General features: G+C 40.1%; 1 protein-coding gene across 1 annotated transcript; it reads left to right on the forward strand.

Moving 5' to 3' along the window:
* Positions 1–364: 364 nt before the first annotated feature.
* Positions 365–858, forward strand: LOC101607222 (40S ribosomal protein S24-like). The gene has a single exon (XM_045144027.1). The coding sequence runs from the start codon at positions 388–390 to the stop codon at positions 808–810; it is 423 nt and encodes a 140-aa protein (XP_044999962.1). The 5' UTR covers positions 365–387; the 3' UTR covers positions 811–858.
* The last annotated feature ends 21,458 nt before the right edge of the window (positions 859–22,316 follow it).

Genomic DNA, 22,316 nt, shown 5'->3' on the forward strand with positions numbered 1-22,316 from the left:
CACAGACTTTTTCAAACACAAACCAGAATTATTCTCCCTAATGGCATGCTAGTTTATATTATGACTGATCAGGAAAAGGTCTTGTAAAATATGATCAAAAGTATTATTATTATTATTATTATTATTATTTGTTATTTTTATTCAAGGTCGAGTGTCATTTTAGCCAAGGCTGACCTGGAATTCACTCTGTAGTCTCAGGCTAGCCTCAAACTCATAGTGACCCTCCTACTTCTGCCTCCCTAGAGCTGGGAATAAAGGCGTGCACCACCATGCCCAGCTATTTATATGCATTTCTTTCAAAAATATTTATTTATGGTGCATTTATATGATTGGCCAGCGGAGAGAGGCCCTCTTTTCCTCCTTTGCTGCTTGAGGATCACCGCCATCATGAATGACACAGTAACTATCCAGACCAGGAAGTTCATGACCAACCGTTTGCTTCAGAGGAAACAAATGGTCATAGACGTCCTTCACCCAGGGAAGGCTACAGTGCTCAAGATGGAAATTCGGGAAAAACTAGCCAAAATGTACAAGACCACACCAGATGTCATCTTTGTATTTGGATTCAGAACCCATTTTGGTGGGGGCAAGACAACTGGCTTCGGCATGATTTATGATTCCTTGGATTATGCAAAGAAAAATGAGCCCAAACACAGGCTTGCCAGACACGGCCTGTATGAGAAGAAGAAGACCTCGAGGAAACAGCGGAAGGAATGCAAGAACAGGATGAAGAAAGTCAGGGGCACTGCCAAGGCCAGTGTCGGTGCCGGCAAAAAGGCAAAGGACTGGAGACTGAGTGCGGTGACTTAATCTGCCACAATGCTGCAAATGTTTAAGATGACCAATAAACTGTAAAAAGTCAAAAAAATTATTTATTTATTTGAGAGAGGAGGGGGGAGGGAGAGAATGGGCTTACTAGGGCCTCCTGACACTGCAAACAAACTCCAGACATATGTGCCACCTTTTGCATTTGTCTTACATGGGTACTAGGGAATTGAACCTGGGCCCTTAGGCTTTGCAGGCAAGTGCATTAACTGCTAAGCCATCTCTCCAGCCCTTTTTAAAATTAAAATAATTATTTATTTATTTGAGAGAAAGAGGGTCAGATAGAGAGTTGTATGCATTTTTAATTGTGCACGGATGGTCATGTTTGTGTGTGGTTTTCTCTTTGGATTCTTACCACTACTGTTGAGCTTTCTGAGAAATTCTCTTTCTGCCTCCCATCTTGCAGTCAGTGTCGGCTTTCTGAGATTGTAGAAGACTGGTTCGGCTTCTGGCTTTTGTACATGGGGTCTAGGGCTCAAACTCTGGTACTTTAGCTTGAGCGCCAAGTGCTTTATCCATCGAGCCATCTCCCCAACCGTGATTCATATTTAAAAGAAGATAATTTCTCTTCTCTTGTTACTCCCTGGGATAACATAGAACATTAAATATAAGAAAATACTTATACATTTCACTTCAGAATAATATATTGATAAAAACTAAACATCCATATTTCCCGATTTACTGTTTGAAATCTAATCCCCAATGTGATGGTAGTTGGAGATGGAGTCTCTGTGAAGTGATTAGATAATGAAGCATGGAGTTAGCACTCATAAAAGTGGCCCTAAAAAGTTGCTTTTACCAGTTGCCGCTGGAAGACACAGTAGAAAGGGGCCACCTATGAATAAGGAAGAGGAACCTCACTTAACATTGAACCTGCCAGAGACTTGATCTATGACATTCTGGTCTCCAGAGCTATGAGAGACACGTTTCTGTCATCTGTTTACCACACAGCCTCCTGAGCATGCTGAGGCAAGCATGTACCTTACCTTTATAAGTCTCTCTTTTTTAGTGAGTGGCATGCTTAATTTTAATTGCCAAGTTGATTGTGAAGTTGGTATGTCTTTGGGAAATTTAGACAACAGAATCTGCTAAGATAGAGGAAGACAATGCCTATAAATTGGGGATGTAGGTAGAACAGAGGGGATAAAAGGAAAAAGCCAGCTAGTGCTTTCTGGTTCCAAGCCACCATGACATGAGCTGTTCTGCTTCCTCATGCCTTCCCTGCCACAAGGCACTGAAATCTCTGAAACCACGAGTCAAGATATGCAATTGCTCCTTTTAAATTCTTTTCCTTGTGTGTCTGTCATAGAGATGGAAAAGTGAATAATGAAGTGGGCATAAAATATTTCATGTTATCTCATTTAATTTATTAAAATACTCCTCATTTGTGGGCTTATAGGTTATCTTCAGTTTTCAGAATCAGTTTTCTTTCAGATGCGTTTTGGTGCAAGGGCTTGTGAGTGGGTATGAGTGTGTCTGTGTGTATGTACACGCATATGGAAGACAGACAACAACCTCAAGTTTTTTGCTCAGGAACACCATCTGCTTCTTTTTGAGACATGGTCTATCATTGGCCTGGGCTTCACCATCTGGGCTAGCCTGACTGGCTGTTGAGCTCGATGGATCCTCCTTCCTCTACTTCTCCATCACTGGGATGAATGCCACCATGCCCAGCATTTTACATGGGCATAGGGGATCAAATTCAAGTTGGCATGCTTGCAAGGCATGCATTTTATTGAGCTATTTACCCAGGCCCAGAATTCAGCATTGTGCTAATCCAGTTAAAAATTAAATATGGTAAATTAAATATGTTATAATTAGGTAGGTTTTAGGAAAGAACTATAAGATCCTTATTGATTACCTAAAAATTTTAGGAGAATATTTCACAATTATATCAGTAAACAACACAAAGAGCAAATGATTAAACAGGATCCAAGTCTACTCTGACTCTAGGAAGCTTTATGTAAAATATGATTAAAGGGAATTGTCATGGAAAGAAAGAAACAGCTATCAGTTGCAGATGTACAGCAATATCCCTAAAACCCCCAAAAGTTCAACAAATCTCCTAGACTGTTAGGAGAATTAATACGGGGGCTGCAAGGCAAAATACAGTAAGTATTACCTGGAGCAGGGGACAGTGTAAATAAATCCCAGGGACGGCGACTCCTCTAGAGACCAGCAATGATGATAGAAGGAAAGGGAAGAAAAAGCACTATTTTCCTTTTTACTAGCACCAAAATCAGAAAAATCAGATTTAAGATACTGTCAAGTGAATCTGCAAAACACCTAAGAATAGCTTCATAAGAAAATTACTTTTGGTGGGGCTGAGAAGATGGCTCAGCAGGTAAGAGTGCCTGCCACACAAGCACGCGAGCCTGAGAGGGCTTCATTGGCCCCGTTTGACTCCTTAGCTCCATGTACACAGCTGGGTGTGGCCATGCATGCCCCTAACCCCAGTCCTGTGGGGAAGGGAGACCAGGGAATCACTGGAGCTCAAAAACTATACAGTGCCAGGTTCAGAGAAGTGATTTCATCTGCAGGAAAATAGCCCATTCTCCTCTGATCTCAGCACACATGCCTATGGGTCATAAGAATCTGTACACTGCATGTGTATACACACATACAAAGAAAGAGAATTATTCTTATTAGGGGACATATGATAAGGCTCAGATATTCTATAGGAAAAGTAAAGACTGTACAAGTGTTGCTTCTTCCCTGTCAACATAGAATTTCAATGAAAATATGTTTAAGATCCCCGTGAGTTGGAGAAATTATTTCTAAAATTAATTTGTAAAAATGAAGCTAGTTTTGGAAGAATAAAGCCAGAGCTTAAAAAAGAATCATGAACTGGAATTTGCTCTTTAACATTTTAAGGTAAATAATTATTAAGATAAAAGTAGTTGGGAAATAGCACAGAACTAGATAAATAGGTCAGTGGTATGGATCAGTGAATGCAGAGACACAAGCTTAGATACATGTGGATTTAACTGTATGATAATGAAAGTATCTTGAAAAAGGTAACTCCCACACTGCACACTACATTTGTAGATAAAAAGAATATCTCAATGTAGAAACAATTATACTGTTATGTTAATGATGCTGCAAAAACATCTTGGAATTAGCTTATTGGGAAAATTTTATATTCTGCAACGTCTAAGCAGAGTCTGGAGACTCCAGGGCAGCTTGCTTCCAGGTGGGGACTCAGTGATCAAGGCTACTTCCGTCTTGGTCCTGCACAGGGTGCAACTCCAGGAGAAGTGCTGGCGGGGGGGGGGGGGGGGGGGGGGGCGCAGCTGCCTTCCTCGTCAGAGCTACAAGTAATACACACCTGTGCATCTCACTTCTGCCCACATCGGATGGGCAGAAACGAGTCACATGTAATTTTATTTTAAAAAAGCTTGGAAAATGTGGTTGGCAATAAGTGCACATTTGGCCATCATTAAATGTCTAAGTGGCAAAAGAATTATTGTCAGTTTTTAAAATAAAAATGGACAAACCATTAGATAAAATAGAAAAGGATGTTAGTCATTCAAAGATGCAGATGGAAATACATTGCAATATTGTATGAATGATATTAAAGCCAAGAATATTTTTCTTTTCTTTTTTTGTGGTTCTGAGGTTGTAGCCGTATTAAGTAATTAAGCTAATTAAGTATTCTACCACTAAACTGTACTCTCAGTCCATAACTCTATAATTTTTAATAGGAAACTCACTGAAACACCACTCACACACACACACACACACACACACACACACACACACAGAGAGAGAGAGAGAGAGAGAGACAGAGAGAGAGAGACAGAGAGAGAGAGAGAGGGAGAGACCAGCATTCCATGCAGTGACAAAAGAGGAGCACAGCAGATCTAAAAATTAATGTAATATAATACCACAAAATTTTAAAAAATGACAAAATTGGGAAAGATTGATAAAACAGCATTATCTCTGAAAAGTAGAGGATATTCACATTATTTCATACAGTTTTCTAAGTGATAGATTTTGTCTCGTTGATTTTTGTGCATTGTTAGAATAGTAATAATATTCATTCATCCATCCATCCATCCATCCATCCATCCATCCACCCTGCGTCATTCCTTCTGTTCACTCTCTCATCCAGTAAGCACGGATTAAACCTGTTGTCAGTCAGTGTTGTTGCCATGCATACTACAATAAACGTTGACAATAGCTCAGTTTAGAATGAGGATGCTCATGTGTTTTTTCCTCCTTGTAGTCAACTATTTAAAAACCAACTAGCAAAACACAAATTTCTGGTGGATGCGCACCATCTGGCGCAGCTTCCCTAGCCCCTGCTCTGTGGATGACAGATTAGTGGGGGACATCCTTTATAGTCGGAAATGGAGGTCAATAAAATTTGCACCAGGCTTTCCAATTTAGTATCATCCCAGTCAGGACACACAAAAATAAAATTTGTTTCAAAAATAGATCTAAGGGGAGAAATAGCCAGGATTGAAAACAAGCAATCAATCTTCTTATGTCATTGATTCTGTGAGAAAACTTATTTAAAAAAAAAATCAGCTCTTCATTCAGGTGCAATGATTTTTCTGGTAAGAAAAAAAAAAAAAAAAAAAAAAAAAACAGGACAAAAATAGTACAGTCAAGAGTCCAGCCCGATAAAGGATCCCATACAGCAAAACAGGAAGTCGTTTAATGGAAAGGAATGGTTGACCTCAGAACCAGAGCCATGAACACATGCAAAGATTTTTATATGTCTGACCTGATGCAATGATGCTTGACTGAACAGACATAAAGCATCCAGTGTAGATTCTTTTGTGTCAATTCATTAATTTAGCTGCTTATGATGAGATAGAACGTCCACAATGCTGAATGAGAAAGCTTTGGGAAAGTCAGTATACAAGGACAGAGAAATACATTCATTTCTTTTTTTTTAAAATAATTTATTTATTTGAGAGCGACAGACACAGAGAGAAAGACAGATAGAGGGAGAGAGAGAAGGGCGCGCCCGGGCTTCCAGCCTCTGCAAACGAACTCCAGATGCATGCGCCCCCTTGTGCATCTGGCTAACGTGGGACCTGGGGAACCGAGCCTCGAACCCGGGTCCTTAGGCTTCACAGGCAAGCGCTTAACCGCTAAGCCAACTCTCCAGCCCATACATTTATTTCTATTCTAACACATGTACTTTCATATACACAAATACGTGTACCCCTGCTATGCATACATGTGTGCAACTTTGTATTTTAAATGATTTTTTTTGTGCAACTGGGAAGGTATTTAAATCAAGAAGATTTTTCCTGCTATAATGTTAAAAATAATGTCTTCACCACCACATCTATATATTTATTTCTATATATCATCTATCTATATCTATCTATCTATCTATTATCTATCATCTATCTCAAAATATTGGAGGGCAGTATGTTGAAAGACTCCTATAGACTCAAAAGAGATAAAAGTCATCTCCTTAGCAGTCCATATAATTGAGTCTGAATCCAGGAAAACAAAAATCCAGGAGAGTATGTAGGAGGCCGCTATGAGGTAGGTTTTATTTTTGTCTCCATTCCTTTTTCCCTGGGGAGGAAATGAGTACAGGAGGGGATTCTTGTTAAAACAGAGCCAGTAAATGGAAGAGCTGATCTCCCCCTCCCCCATTTGCTGAGGATCTAGCACTGAGCTCCATCTTCAGGGGAGCTGCCGCCTTGGAGAAGGCACAACAGTACCGTCTCAAACACACTGGTAAAGCGCCCTCTGTAATCTTGTCTGTGGCAGCTCTAACTCAAGGGCAAGAGAGCAATGATTCCAGTATTGAGAGGGATTTGGAAAAGAAAGGTTTTGTTGGTCTTTTCCCCAGATGTGTAGGCTGTTTCTTCTAAGTTGGTCTCCAGAAAGGTCTGTCTTCTGCCCTCTTTGGGGTGCACTGGCTAGGGGAGGATGGGGTATGGAAAGTGGTGCTGTCTGCGCAATCTTTGTCAAGGGGGGAGGGAAGGGATCTTGCTGACCCCTGTCTAAGGAGGGAAAGTGGGACAGGAGGCAGCTGACACGTAGGGGTCCCAGCAGGCTTCCGGAGCTGTGATCTGGGTCTCCACCCTTGCCAAGGCAATGTGGAGGAGCTACCTTTTGGCCTGGGGCCAGCGGGCTTGCAGCCAAAGGGCACTAAATCAAAGCGAGAAAGAGGTGACATTTTCAAAGCGAAGGATATTTCCTGTTTATTTGGTTTAGAGGGCAGAGAGAGTTATTGTAATGGAAAAAGGGCAGAAGATATAAACTTTATATATTTATTATAAAGTAGACCTGTCTAGAATATTGTATATTTATGGATAAATCTCATTCTTATAAAACGATGTCCCCAATATTTTTCCAGTTAAAGATGGTGGGTATTTAAATTATGAAAACTGATGATAAAATATAAGTTAAATTTTTATCCCTTTAAAATAAACAAAACACACATTACTAATCTTCACAGTGAGATATTTTATGTGATGATATTGCTAACTCCAAAATCTTTTTCTCTTGTCCTTCTTCAGGAATGGTTCTTTTGTTCTTTTTGAGTTTTACCAACTGAGCGTTCAAACATGGAGACGTGTTTCTACATTCACTACTCTGCTTCAGCCTGAGCAGCTTGGCACTCCTAGAGAAAGAATCTTGGGGAAGTTGGGGCTGGATCTCAAAACAGTGTTCTTGGAGCACAGATTTGAGGGCACATTTCCACAGAATTGTTTTTGCTTGGGATTATGATTATAGCTTCAATCTTTTAATAAGCACAAAATGGTTCAGGAATATGAAAATACACTTGCTTCCCTGATTAAGACAAACTATCATGCTTTTATTTAGAAAGGAAAAATACCAAGTTACTAAAGCATAAATTGGAAAGCAATGTGGTAGAGGGGAAAGAATGCTAGCTCTATTGTTCCTTTAAATTTATTAGCAGCTTTTAATGAGTTTCTGTTGTGCCAGGCACTGAGGTTGCAAAGATGAAAGATAACCTGTCTAACTCAGATGAGAGGAGATTCGTAAGAAAGACACGTGCGCGCGCGCGCGCGCGCGCGCGCGCGCACACACACACGATCAGAAGGGCCGTGGCAGATGAAAACTTTAGGAATTAAGGGAATAGGTTAGGAATAGTAGGACAAGGGGATGGAGTTGAGTGATCAGCAAAGTTCTCTCAAGCAAAGAGATCCCTGAGTTGAGTTTCTAAGCTGGAGCAGAGTGAAGCACGTCACGGCAGAGCAGGTAAAGTGCCAGGCAGGAGAAGAAGCATCTGCAAAATGTGGGTGAGTCAGAGCACTGACAAGGGTCATGAACCTGGTTGGCTGGGGTAGGTGATGCTGCAGGACACAGGAAGGTAATGTGGAGTTCCTGGGTGCTCAAACCCAAGACCTGGGGCTTTTTAACATTTTTTTTTTCAAATTTTTATTAACAACTGCAGGGGTTCAAATTTCAGCTGTTCATGAGAAATCAAGTACCCTACACTGACACTGTGGTGGATGTTCTTGCCTAGAAGGAGTTGAAGAGTACTCCAGAGGCTCTGCAAGCTCCCGAAACTGTGTGAAATATGAGAGGCTGCAGGTGCTGTGTGTGTGTGTGTGTGTGTGTGTGTGTGTGTGTGTGTGTGTACAATATGCCCTTGGTAAGGCCCAGCGCTGTTTTGCTTTCCTTTTTACAATGCTCCATAACTTTGAAAAAGAGTAAACAACAGTGCCAGGGCCAAAGAGAGTGGTCAGGTCAAAAGATTATTGAAATAGGTGAGATCCCAGATAATGAAGTTTTGCATTGAGAACGTTTCTCTAATGATGGAAAACATGGACTGCTTCTAGGAGATGGGCACCCAGATCAGATCTATTATCTGATTGGATTTGCTAGTGCAGGTTCAAACTTGGTTCTGCATATACATCAGTGGGACTTGTATTCAAAGGGAAATTAGGACTAGATTTGAGAAACAGTGATATTTCACAGGGGTACCAAGTTTCTCTGGTGATGGTGATATGGTGAACTAGATCTTGAGGGTGGAGGTGGCATCTCTAGGTCCTGGATTCTCAACCTCAGCTGTTGATAATCTCTTCCTTTAGTCATTCTTTGTTATCGGTGGAAATGGGTGGGTGGGTGGGTGCGCACAGTTGCTATCTAGCAGCATTCCTGACCTCGGGTCCTAGGACTGTAGCACTCTTCAAGAGGTACAGTCCAAAATCTCTTGGAGTGTTATGTGTTATGAATTATGCAGATGTGAGTCAGGGAGGCTCTGCATTCATATTAAAATCTTCTGGTGTTTACCAGTAATCTGCTGATGACTGGCCAGATGAATCACATTTCCATCTCCTTCTGGAGGTAGGAGAGTGCACCAGTGTTGATTTCAGAAAATGTGATGTGTAACTAAACCTAAACCCCTTATAGGTTGGAAACAGCAGACTTCCTAGGAGGGGAGAAGATAGGACTTGAATTTAAATGTTGATGAGCTTGATCTGCCTGGGGTTATTTAGAAGGAAATGCTCACTTTGAATATCTGAGCCACTGACAAACTATATGACCTTAGGCCCATCAGAAGTATTTTAGGGTTTGTGTTTTCTTTATCTATCAATGCTGATAAAAGCCTACCCTAGTTTAAGAGCTGAGGAAAAGCAAAGATAAATGAATGAATGTGGAAGGAAGCAACAGCCACCTAACACTACAATATACACACAGCTGAGGGCTCTGAAAAATTGTATTTGAAAAAACATTATTTTTATAAGTATTTTATTTATTTGGAAGAGAGAAAGAGAATATGGGTGCACCAGTACCTCTTGCCATTACAAATGAACTCCAGATACATGCACCACTCTTTGTGTCTGGTTTTATGTGGGTACTAGGTTGGCAGGCTTTGAAAGCAAGCATTTTAGCTGCTGAGCCATCTCTCCAACCCTGAAAAAAAAACACATTTTTAGCATTTTGGGAACAATAGGAAAAGATTTTATAATACCAGGGCAAAGCATGAATTCTAAAAAGACAGAAAAACAAAAAGCACAAATCATCATAAGTAATTTAAGAGCTACATCTTATTGTATCAAAGGTACCATTAACAAAGTTAAAACACAAACAAACAGTTGGAAGAATTTTTCATGGCAGGAAATAGACATAGCTCTAGCATAGATAATATGTTGCAAACTTCTAGAAACCACTTACAGGACAACAAATAGCCCAAGAAAAACATAGGCAAAGGATATAAACAGGCAAGCTACAGAAGAGGAAGCTAGAGTGACCAAGACCAGATGCTTTGCCTCTTTCGTGATTAGGCAAATATGAAGTGGAACTCTGATGCCTACTCTTTCTCACCCACCAGATAAACAAAAATTTGTAAGCTGACAGTGTTGTAGCACAGAAGGAACTCTGAGGGGGCATAAGTTCGTGTTACGACTTCCTAAGCAGCTTTATAATACTTAGGTAAATACCCAATAATCTATTAGATAGCAATTTTATTGTTAGGCAAAGCATAATTGAATGATGATGATTATGGCAAAATTATTTAAGAAAGTAAAAAATTGTAAATGTCCAAAATGTCTATCAGCAGGAGAATGGATGAACTTTATGGTGAAATATTATATAGTATTGTGAAAACAAATAAAAACAGTTTCTGCCTTACCATAGATATATATTAAAAGTGATAAAATGGTGAGATACAAAGGCATTAATTGTATCCTGTTCATTTACAATATGAAATATATTAAATAATGCCATATTTCACTGACAATTATATACATTTATACTTTATAAAGAAAAAAAAAACCCACAAATGTATGCATGGGGACTCTAAGGATAAAATGCAGTCTATTGGTTCTTTGCAGAGGAGGGAGAGAAACGGGTCTTGGGAAGCTATGCAGTCCTCTGCCAGATAGCATCATGCTGGGCTGAGATTAGGATTTCAATGGATAGATTTGGGGGGATCACATTCACTTCATGGTACCCTTGACTCATGGGAGAAGTAGCTGGGTGTTGTTAGTCATCAGTTTTCTGCTGAGACTGAAGAACAGCAGTTTCAACGACTTTTCCTGAGGCCCCGTGGAATGAAAAGCCCTTGGCTCTGTGCATTTGTGTGTGGTGCACTTGGACCTGTTGGTTCTATGCATAAAACTGCTGCTTATATCTCAGGTCCATTCCTCTGCACTGCAGAGGCTCTTCCAGGCCCCCATGGGCCTTCTTGCACAAACTTCTCTGTCCAGAGCACCAGCGCTTTTTTTGTTTGTTTGTTTGTTTGTTTGTTTGTTTGTTTGTTTTTTGAGGTAGGGACTCAGTCTAGCCCAGGCTGACCTGGGATTAACTATGTAGTCTCAGGGTGGTCTCGAACTCACAGCAATCCTCCTTACCTCTGCCTCCTAAGTGCTGGGATTAAAGGTGTGTGCCACCACACCCGGCTACACCAGCGCTTTTGACACAGCTCGTTGCTTCCCCCCTTGCCTTCTCAGCATCTTTGCCTTCTCCTTGCCTCCAGTGTTGGAGTATCAGGGCTTATGCCTATGACTTTCTCCTATATGTAATACAACTTCTTATCTTCTCAGTTTAAATTATCATGTGTAAATACATAAATCAGTAGGGGAATAAACTGTAGGAAAGATCTTGCCCTTGTATTTGAAGGCCTCATTACTACCATTATGTGAAGAGATGAATGACTTGTGGGGAACAATGCCTGACTGCTTGTCATGATGCTTTGGATGATGTTAATACTAGAAGTGTCAGTACAAGAGCCAGAAACGCTTTTCCCCTCATGATCCCACAGTGTCATCATAGGGCAGATTCAGAGCTAGAAGGACAATAAACAGTGTTCAGAGTATTGAGACTTTAGCAAACATATGCGGGAGTTAAAGGCAGGGGGAAGAAATGAAAATTAAATAATGTCTTTTCTAAATCCTTGGGATAGTATGTTAACCTTCAAAAGAAGCAGTAAATCAGAAGATGGGTAATATATGGAACTCTCTTCTAAATGCTGAGGATCCACCTAACAAATAGATCAAATTGGAAGAGGCAGCTGATAAAGTAGTGAAATAAATTTGTGACACGTGCTAAGAAAAATAAAATTCACGGGAGAGGATGGGGTGATGGCTCAGTGGGTCAGGGGCATATCAGTGTAAACGTCAGTACCTCAGACCCTACATAAAAGCCAGAAACTGTGGTAGGTTTCTGTAATCCCAGCATGCTATGGCAAGATGGGAGGTGAAGACAGGATAATTTTCTGGAAGTTTGTGGGCTGGTGAACAGAGCCTTGAACAAGAGACCAAGACTCAAATAAGGTGGAAGGGAGAGGACTGACACACCTAAAAGTTGACCTCTGACATATGCCATGGTATGTACACACCTTCACTCATATGCATGAACACACATGCACATACATACGCATAATACACACACACACCACAAATGAAAGAAAAAATAGTGATGCTGTGAAAATGTCTATTTTTAAGCATAACAGTTAGGGAAGACCTAAGCCTGAAAATTAACAAAGGAATTGAGAGGAAAGAGTCGTGCTAGATTGGAAATGCTCATGAGGCAATGCATGAAGTCCAGCAGTCAGTCTGACATGCATGCTGGTTGGCAGGAAGGGGTTGTGAGCCGAAGATAGATTTAGGAGTTGCAGGCACATAGCAAGTGCTGACAGTGGTGGAGTGAGATAGAGTGACTTAGCAAGCGTGTGGATGCGGAGAAAGGAACCAGGCCCCCAGCTCAAAGGGCATCTCAAGGGAGGTCTGAAGTAGACTGTGATGGAGGGACTAAGAAGAGACCTGAAAAGTGCAAGTGGACTTTCAAGGAATGTAAATAAATATGTATTTCAAGAAAGAGAGTTTTAGGCCAGCCCGAGAGTACACAGTGAATTCCAGTTCAGCCTGGACTAGAGTGAGACCCTACCTTGAAAAACCAAAAAAAAAAAAAAAAAAAGAGTTTTGTTATCATGTTTCTGATTCTGTGAAGTCAAATTAAAATAAGAATTGTGAGCCGGGCGTGGTGGCGCATGCCTTTAATCCCAGCACTCGGGAGGCAGAGGTAGGAGGATCACCGAGAGTTCAAGGCCACCCTGAGACTCCATGGCGAATTCCAGGTCAGCCTGAGCCAGAGTGAGACCCTACCTCGAAAAAGAAAAAAAAAAAAAAAAAAAAAAGAATTGTGAATAAAGCAATGGTAGATCGTCTTCAAAGTTGGTTTCAGTAGGAAAGGAAGTATATGTTACCTTTTCCACACCCATAGCAAAAGTAACAGTCCGTACTTCTTTAACAAAAGACAGATTGACCATAGAAAATCATAGAAAATTTATTTATGCCCAGTTTTAGATGACAAAGGAGGCTTCTAAAATGAAGACCCCAAAAAATGGTTATTTTTATGTGGAGGTTCGATGAAACATGGACAGCTGTGTAGAAATGTGATTAGACAAAAGAAGATTATCTAATGATAACAGACGGAAGTAAAAACCTAACAAAAGATTTTGGCCTCAATTTCAACATTCCTTCCGCTCAGGTAAGTGGCAAGATCTGCTGAAATTAGGCCAAGAAAAAAAGAAAACAGAGTGGCCTTTTATGGTTTGTTTTTGGGGAGAGGGCTTCTAATTTCTGTGACTCGCCTTGAGGTAAAGGTCTTCTGGTTTCTATGCTTGGCTCTATGGGGCAAAGGGTGGCTACAGAAAGAAGGCAGATCTGAAAGTCCTAAATTCTGGAACCTTCTAACATCCTGCAGCAGAAGGTCCTCAGCAGCCACATTGGCATACTTTCAAGCACTGTGATCCAAGCCCAGCGTTCTTGTTGATGCCTTCCTCCTTAGTCATGTACTTCTCTGCTTATATCAAGTTGAAATTTGGGCTGAAAGATTGCTCAGTGGTTAAGATGCTTGCCTGCAAAACCTAAGGACCTGAGTTCGAGTCCCCAGTACCCATGCAAAACAAGATGCACAAGGTGGTACATGTGTCTGGAGTTTGTTTACAGTGGCTAGAGGCCCTGGGGTGCCCCTTTTCTCATACCATCTCTTTCTCTCTCTCTCTCTTTCTCACACACACGCACATTCATCTGCCTCTCATCTCTCAAATAAATAAATCAATAAAATATTTTTTTAAAAAGAAGTTGAATTAGGCTGAGGGATGGCTTGGTGGTTAAGGCGCTTGCCTGCAAAGTCAAAGGACCCAGGTTCAATTCCCCAGGACCCATGTTAGCCAGATGCACAAAGGGGCACATGTGTCTGGGAGTTCCTTTGCAGTGGTTGGAGGCCCTGGTGCACCCATTCTCTCTCTCTTTCCCTCTTTCTCTGTCAAATAAATTAAAAAAAAAAATAAAATTAAAGGAAAGAAGTTGAATTTTATTCCCTTTCTTCAGTCAAGACTGGCCTCATCTTATTCAAATAACAGAATGACCAGGACTCCTGAAGTATTTGCCCTTGTGAAGACTCCATGGGAAGCCCACTTCCTTCAATTTTGTGAGAAGCCTCAGCCACATCCAGGGCCCTGATGCGGGCACTCTGATAGGCAGTCTCAATGGACTTCCAGATGTATCAACTTCCCAGACTGAGTAATTTATCCTGACACCCAGCCTGTGGCTTCTTCAGATATCTGTAGTTGAAGCTGCAGCCTCCTGAGTGACCTCTGGTGAGACTATCAAGATGCATCAGTAAGCACACAGAACTGGGGGATCAGAATAAATAGTGAAGTTAGGACATCAAGTTAGTGTGTTACACAGGAATAGATAATTGGCAGAATGCAGTGACAACAAGTTGTTGATTGGAGCAATTTTAGCAGACTAGTGGAGACTTGTCTGTTTTTTTTTAAATATTTTTATTCAATTTATATTTATTCATTTGAGAGAGACAGAGAGAGAAAGAGGCAGAGAGGGAGAGAAAGAGGCAGAGAGGGAGAGGGAGAGGGAGAGGGAGAGGGAGAATGGGGGCTCCAGGGCCTCCAGCCACTGCAAACGAACTCCAGATGCGTGTGCCCCCTTGTGCATCTGGCTAACATGGATTCTGGGGAATCGAGCCTCGAACTGGGGTCCTTAGGCTTCACAGACAAACGCTAAGCCATCTCTCCAGCCCATTGTCTGGTTTTTATATTAGTATAATGCTGGCTTCATAGAAAGACTTAGGGAACATTCCTAACTTTTCAATTTTATGACATAACTTGAGAAGCAGTGGTTTTAGTTCTAGAAAAGTCTGTTAGAATTTAGCAGGGAATCCATCTGGTTTTGGACTTTTTTTGGTTGGGAAATTTTTCAACTGCAATAATCTCATTTTTGTAATACTATCTTTAAATTATTTATCACTTCTGGGTTTAACAGTCCATCATATGTGTCATGATCTTCACCAATTTCTCCCACATTTCCTATTTGGTGGAATATAGGCTTTTGAAATATTCTAGGGATTTTGGAACTTTCCTCCTGAATGTCTTCAATTTCTTAATAGTCATTACTCTTTGATTTCATCAATGTCCTATTGTCTTTTGATTATTCAGTCTCCATGTATTTGTTGTAGTTTCTATAGGTTTTCTTACTATTGTTTTATTACACTGTGATCTATAATATAAATTATTTTGATTCTTCTGTATTTGGTAAGACTTAGTTTGTGGCCTAGAATATTGTTTATTTTACGGAAGGTACCATGGGCAGTTGAGAAGATTGTGTATTTTGTATCTTTTGGATGGTATATTCTGTATATATCAATTTAATTCATTTAATTAACTCTGAGATTTCTTTGTTCATTTTTTTCGTTTACATGACCGGTCTAGAACTGAGCATATGGTGTTGAACTCATTCACTGTTGTTTTATCAAGACCCATCTAACCTTTTATGTTCATTCATGATTATTTTATGAAATTGGGAGCATCAGTATTTGGTGCATAGATATTTACCATTGTTATATTTTCATTTTAAACAATAGATTTTTATTTATTTGCAAGCAGAAAGAGATAGAGGAGAACTGAGGAGAGAAGAGAGAGAGAGAATGAGAATGAATGTGCATGCCAGGGTCTCCGGCAGCTACAAACAAACTTCAGATGTAGGTGCGTCTGTGCATCCGGCTTTACGTGGGTACTGGGGAAACCAAACCTGGGTCATTAGGCTTTGCAGGCAAGCTCCTAAACTGATGAGTCATCTTTCCAACCGTGTTATATCTTCCTTATGAAATGTGCCTTTTCTTTTCTTTTTTCTCTTTTTTTTTTTTTTTTTTTGAGGTAGGGTCTCACTTTAGCGCAGGCTAACCTGGAATTAGACTCAGGGTGGCCTCACGCTCACAGCAATTCTCCTACCTCAGCCTTCCAAGTGCTATGATTAAAGGCCTGAGGCACCATACCTGGGAGAGAGAGAGAAAGATAGAGAGGGAGAGAGAGAATGAGTGTGCCAGGGCCTGTTGCCACTGCAATGGACCCCCTGATAGCACATTCTGTATATATCAATTTAATGCATTTAATTAACTCTGAAATTTCTTTGTTGAGTTTTTAGTTTGGATGACCAGTCTAGAATTGAGCATACAGTATTGAACTCATTCATTACTTTGCACATCTGGCTTTATGTGGGTACTAGGTATGAAACCCATGTCGTTAGGCTATGAAGGCAAACACCTTAAATGCTGAACCTTTCTCCAGCCCAGGTTATATATTCTTTATGAATTGTGCCTTCTTTATCTCTTCTAGCTATGGTTGGTTTGAAGTCTACTTTATAAAATATCAAAATAGCTTCACAAGCTTGTTTTCAGCTTTCCAAACTTTGACTCTATCTGTGGATGTGTTTGCTAGTTCTGAGTGTTTCTTGGAGACAATATATAGTTGTATCTACTTAAAAAATTTTTTTTGTTCATTTTTATTTATTTATTTGAGTGTGACAAAGAGAAAAAGGGGGGGGGGAGAGAAGAGAATAGGCACGCTAGGGCCTCCAGCCACTGCTAATGAACTCCAGATGCGTGCGCCCCCTTGTGCATCTAGCTAACGTGGGTCCTGGGGAATTGAGCCTCAAACCGGGATCCTTAGGCTTCACAGGCAAGCGCTTAACCGCTATGTCATCTCTCCAGCCTTTAGTTCTATCTATTTTTTAATACAATCATCCAGTCTGTGTCTATTGGTCAAAGATATTTCCATTTAAGGTTATTATTAGGAAATGTTTGCTAATTCTATAATTTGGGGGGTTATAATGCTGTGTGGTTGGGTTATTGTTGGCTCTTTACTTTCCTGTTAGTATTAGAGTTAAAAGCTGGTTTGTTGTGTTGGACATGGTGCAATACTTCCTTGCTCTTCTTTGTTCATGTGATCCTTTCATATAATCTATTATTTCATACACTCTTATAATTAAGACTGCTTTTATTCCTCATCTCTGTGTGCTAGTCCTTTACTATCTTCGGCAGTGCTGGCGTGGTAATAATGAACTGCCTTATTTTGTGCTGATCTTGAAATGTCCTTACATTTCTGTCAAGTTAAAAAAATTTCTTTGCTGGATATAACACTCTTGGTTGGAAGTTATTTACTCTTAGGCCTTGAAATCTATCGTTCTAGGTTTCCTGGCTTTGAGAGTTTTTGATGAGAGTTCTGATGTTTCTCCTTTGTATGTGAGTTGTTGTTTTTACCATTATGGCTTTTAGTGCTGTTTCTTTGCTTCATATTTTTGACATTTTGACTATAGTATATAATAAAGGGGTTCTTACTTGGTCATGATTTGGGGTCTAAATTCCTCTTGTGTGTAAATGATTATTTTTCTCTCTACACTTAGGAAAACTTTCTGCTATAATTTCACTGGCTAGAGTCTTCATGCTTTAGTGTTTATCACAGCTCCTTCTGTGCTGTGCTTTTTTGGGTTCCATTTCTTGATTGTGCCCCAGACTTACTGATGTTGTAGTCATATCTGTTTTTACCTTACTGATATTTGAATGCAGTATTTTGTTAACCTTGTCTTACATTCCAGACATATTTTCCCATTTGGATAAATATTGGTGTTTAAAAAAATATATTTAATTTATTTATTTGAGGGAGACAGGGAGGCAGATGAGAGAGAAAGAGAGCAGGCGTGCCTGGGCCTCCAGTCATTGCAAATAAACTCAGACGCGTGTGCCCCCTGGTGCATCTGGTAGGTTGTTACTGGGAAGTCAAACCTGGGTTCTTAGATTTGCAGGCAAGTGCCTTAACCACTATGCCATCTCTCAAGCCCAGAGGATTGGTGATTCTATCCACTGAATTTGTTCGATTCATGGAGTTTTCATCTCCAAGATTTCTAATTTTCACAAAAATCTTAATTTTCTTGTTGAATTTTTCTTCCATGTTGCTAACTTTTACATCCTTGACTGATTCAGATTTTCTCACCGATTTTGTTTACCTTTTCTTCTGTGTAGATCACTCTCCTCTCTAGTCCTGGATTGCATTCATCTGATTGTTTGTATCTTTTTCAGGTTTTCCAGAATTTTTTTAATCAGAAAAATTTTGAATTCTCCATCTTGTATTTTACCTATTATTTTATTTTTAAATATTTCCCCCTTCTTCCCTCCCTTCCTTCCTTCCTTCTTTTCCTACCTTCCCCCTTTCCTTCTTTCTTTCTTTCTTTCTTTCTTTCTTTCTTTCTTTCTTTCTTTCTTTCTTTCTCTCTCTCTCTTTCTTTCTTTCTTGACAGACTATGAACACCTCAAGGCCTCCTGTCACTACAAATGAACTCCAGATGTATGTGTCACTTTGTGCATTTAGCTTAAAGTGGGTACTAGGGAATCGAATTTGACCATCAGGCTTTACAAGTAAATGACTTTAACCACAGAACCATCTCTCCAACCCCATTTTTATCTATTTTAAGTTGAGTTTCAGTATTTTTCGGAGGAGTCATATTGCCTTGCTTTTAACATTTCTTTCTCTAGAGTGGGCAGGATCAATTGAATTGTGTACTCTAATTTTTCCTTTGATTTAATCTACTGGTAAGTCTGCTTTGGGCAAGTGCCTGCTATCTGCCAAAGCTCTCTTCATCAGAGGTCTCTGATGGCCACTCTTGCATTGTCTTCTGTGGGTTGGGCAGATTCTCTCACCCTCCCGAGACTCCCCAGAAACTGTTTTAAGTGAGAGGAGTCTACCAATTGTATTGAGAGTGTCCAAGCAATTGTAACCCTTGTACCAGCAGAAGACCTGCCATTATACATACTTTCAAGGCCTTCTGAGTAGAAAACACCCAGCTGGAGAGATGCTAATGTGAGTATCATGCACACCCCAGAACGGAAGAGTTTTGGACTCAACAGCAGTGATAGATAGTTCAATCCACCTGTTGCTGGCCTCAGGCTTAAAGCATTGAAACTCCAAGGTAGGGGCTGGCAAGATTTCTCAGAACTTAAAGGCTTTTGTTTGCAAAGCCTGTCATCCCATGTTCAATTCTGAAGCCACACATGTCAACCAAATGGACAAGCATCTGGTGCTCATTTGCAGCTGTGAGAGGTAGTGGTGTGCCTCCTCCATGTGCAAATAAAAACAAAACAAACAACAACAACAAAAAAACTCCAGGCTAATACAGAGTTCATAGGATCTCTTCCCAGCCAAGGACTTATGGTATGCATCTCTCAGCCTGAGCCCCCCTTCAGACACCAGCCCTCTTTGCTCATTCTGTGTCCAGCCTTCCTGCTCTCCAGGACTGCCTCCCCGGGCATTTCTTCACCTAGAAGCTAGGTCATTACCTGCCAGTTGCAGCTCTTTGATCTGTGGATATTCCCTGGTCTCAGGTACCTGAATTGGCTCATTTTTAAACAATAGATTATCTCAACCAGGTTTCCTAGCATTCAAGAGGCAGAGGAAGGAGGATCACTGTGAGTTCAAGGCCATCCTGGGCTACAGAGTAAGTTGCAGGTCAGCCTGGGCTATAGTGAGATCCTACCATGAGGGAAAGAAAAACACAAAAAATAAATTGTCACAAGATGGTGCCAGCTACTGCACTCTAAGTCACTTAGCATGACAAAATAGTGTTTCAGATAAATTTGGGTAACACATAGCAGCATTTGCTGTACGTAACACAAACTACTAATTTTAGGTAGTTTGCATTTTCAACATTAGATAACATCATATTCCTTTCCATGATAGAATCCTTGTAAAATTTTCATCAGTTTTGATAAAATTTGAACAAGCAACACAGTGGATCAGGTAGTGATAGTTAATGCTGAGGTTTGAGACATTGTGCTGTGTCCAGTTACTGGTGGTGATTGATGGTGGAAATCCTTATGCTCATTTACTAAGGTGCCTTGGTACACAGTTAGGGAATCATATATGTAACAGAAGAAAGAAATGCATAGAATAATTCTTTACCTCAAAAAATTATAAACTTTATGTTTCAGCTTTGGACCTACTGATGCTATTTTATTTATTTATTTATTTTTAACATTTTTAATATTTATTTATCAGAGAAAGGAGAGACAGAGAGAGAGAATAGGTGGACCTCTGTAAATGAACTCCACATGCTTGTGCCCCCTTGTGCATCTGGCTAGTGTGGGTCCTGGGGAATCGAACCTGGGTCCTTTGGCTTTACAGGCAAATGCCTTAACGCTAAGCCATCCCTCCAGCCCATTGATGCTATTTTATTATGTAGTTATTTAAAACCTAAGATGAGGTGTATCTTAATATTTTGGGAACCAGAAACACTAATAATAATGCCTTCTGCATTTTGAATGTCTATTGCTATGATTTCATTGAATGATTTTCCAGGCCCTTAGTGATTCTCCTGGTTCCTTCTATTCTGTGGGTTCTTAGATTTGGTTTCTTGACCATATCCTAGAGATTTTGGGCATTGTAGCCATGCTCATTGTTTTTCTTACTCAAGTTTCACTGTGGTGTGTCATTAGCCTTGTCCTCCCTCTCTGGTGTTCTTTCTTCTGTGGGGTCAAGTCTACATTATTTCCAACATTTCTAGTTTTTTAAAAGTCTCAATTTCCTTGCTGATTTTTTCTTCCATGTCAAAGACATTGCAATCCATATTGTGGATTATGTCATCTATGTTGTTGGCTTTCTCCTTGATGTGGCTGACTTACCTTCTCCAGATCCTGCCTTGAGTTCATTTGCTTGTTTATAGCTTCTTTGAGGTCATTGGTCATTTTTATCTCAAACTCTGAAATCTGCTATTGATATCTTATGTATTTCAGAATCTTAGAGTTGAGTACTTCAGGAGTTATGATCTTTTGGAGGAGTCACCTTGCCTTGCTTTTTCATGTTTTCTTTTTTCTGGTGTGTAGTAGGATTCTGTGTTACAATTTTCCTGTCTGTTGGTTTGGCATCTCTTCTCTCTTGGGGGAGGTCTTTTTATTGAACAGCCTGCTCTTTTTTTAAGCTTTTCGTTGACAATTTCTATAAGTATAGACAATGAACTATGATTATTCTCTCACAGCTCCACTCTCCATTGAATCTTTCTTCTTTCCAATTAGTTTCTCTTCTATTTTGATGTCATCATTTGTTTTTCTCCTATTATGAAGGTCTTATGTAGACCATGTCAAGCACTGTGAGGTCATGGATATCCGGGCCATTTTGTGTCTGGAAGATTACATTGTAAGCAGTCCTACTCTTCCTTTGGCTCTTACATTCTTTCCACCACCTCTTCTGAAATGGACAGTGAGCCTCAGAGTGTAATAGTTGTGATTTTCCTTTAATCAAATTTCTACCAATTTTTGAAGGCAGTGACATGTTTACAGAGAAGAGGTAGACCAAGATTATACGTCTTTCACACGTTAATAGTGAGAATGTTAATTTTCTAGCTTGTTCCTGTGTGGGTTCCTGGTAGATGTAATCGAGATGGTTTCTGCTCATTGACATTAAAAAAAATATGTCCCTTTGTCATTGCATTGAGAAAGCTGGAAATTTGGATAAAGTGAAGATCAGGGAATAGATGGGGTCACATTTTGTGCAGATGTTTATTTGCCATAGTAAACACTCTGATTCCATTCTTCCCCTAGAGGAAACTTTATTCCCCTTGCTCTTTAAGCAAGGCATGCCCTCTTAAAACAGAAAATGGGGTTTTAAAATACACAATTTATGTTTAGCATATGAGTTACTTGTTTATTACTATAGTACAATGGAATTAAAATAGGTCACACTGTTAATCTTTAAAAAAATCTACTTCGGGGCTGGAGAGATGGCTTAGCGGTTAAGCGCTTGCCTGTGAAGCCTAAGGACCCCGGTTCGAGGCTCGGTTCCCCAGGTCCCACGTTAGCCAGATGCACAAGGGGGCGCACGTGTCTGGAGTTCGTTTGCAGAGGCTGGAAGCCCTGGCGCACCCATTCTCTCTCTCTCCCTCTATCTGTCTTTCTCTCTGTGTCTGTCGCTCTCAAATAAATAAATAAAAAAAATTAAAAAAAAAATAAATAAATAAATAAAAATAAAAATAAAAATAAAAAAATCTACTTCGATGTGCCTTTGGCTTCTAGCTTTAACCTTTTTGGTGGAAAAAGTACTTTGTTATTAAACATTTATTGTTATGAAAAGGTAAAAGCCTGTGAGTATATTTTATTTCTTTAAAGAAAGAGTTGCATGAGAAGCTTATGTGGGAGAATGGGTAGGAAAGATGGGATGTACAATGAGGAAAATATTCCAAGGGAGGGCTAACGACATG

The sequence above is a fragment of the Jaculus jaculus genome, chromosome 2 (assembly GCF_020740685.1).
Source record: "Jaculus jaculus isolate mJacJac1 chromosome 2, mJacJac1.mat.Y.cur, whole genome shotgun sequence".
Lineage (NCBI taxonomy): Eukaryota > Metazoa > Chordata > Mammalia > Rodentia > Dipodidae > Jaculus > Jaculus jaculus.

Excerpts from the sequence above, each read along its gene's own strand:
- LOC101607222 (XM_045144027.1), top strand. The coding sequence starts at position 388 with ATGAATGACACAGTAACTATCCAGACCAGGAAGTTCATGACCAACCGT.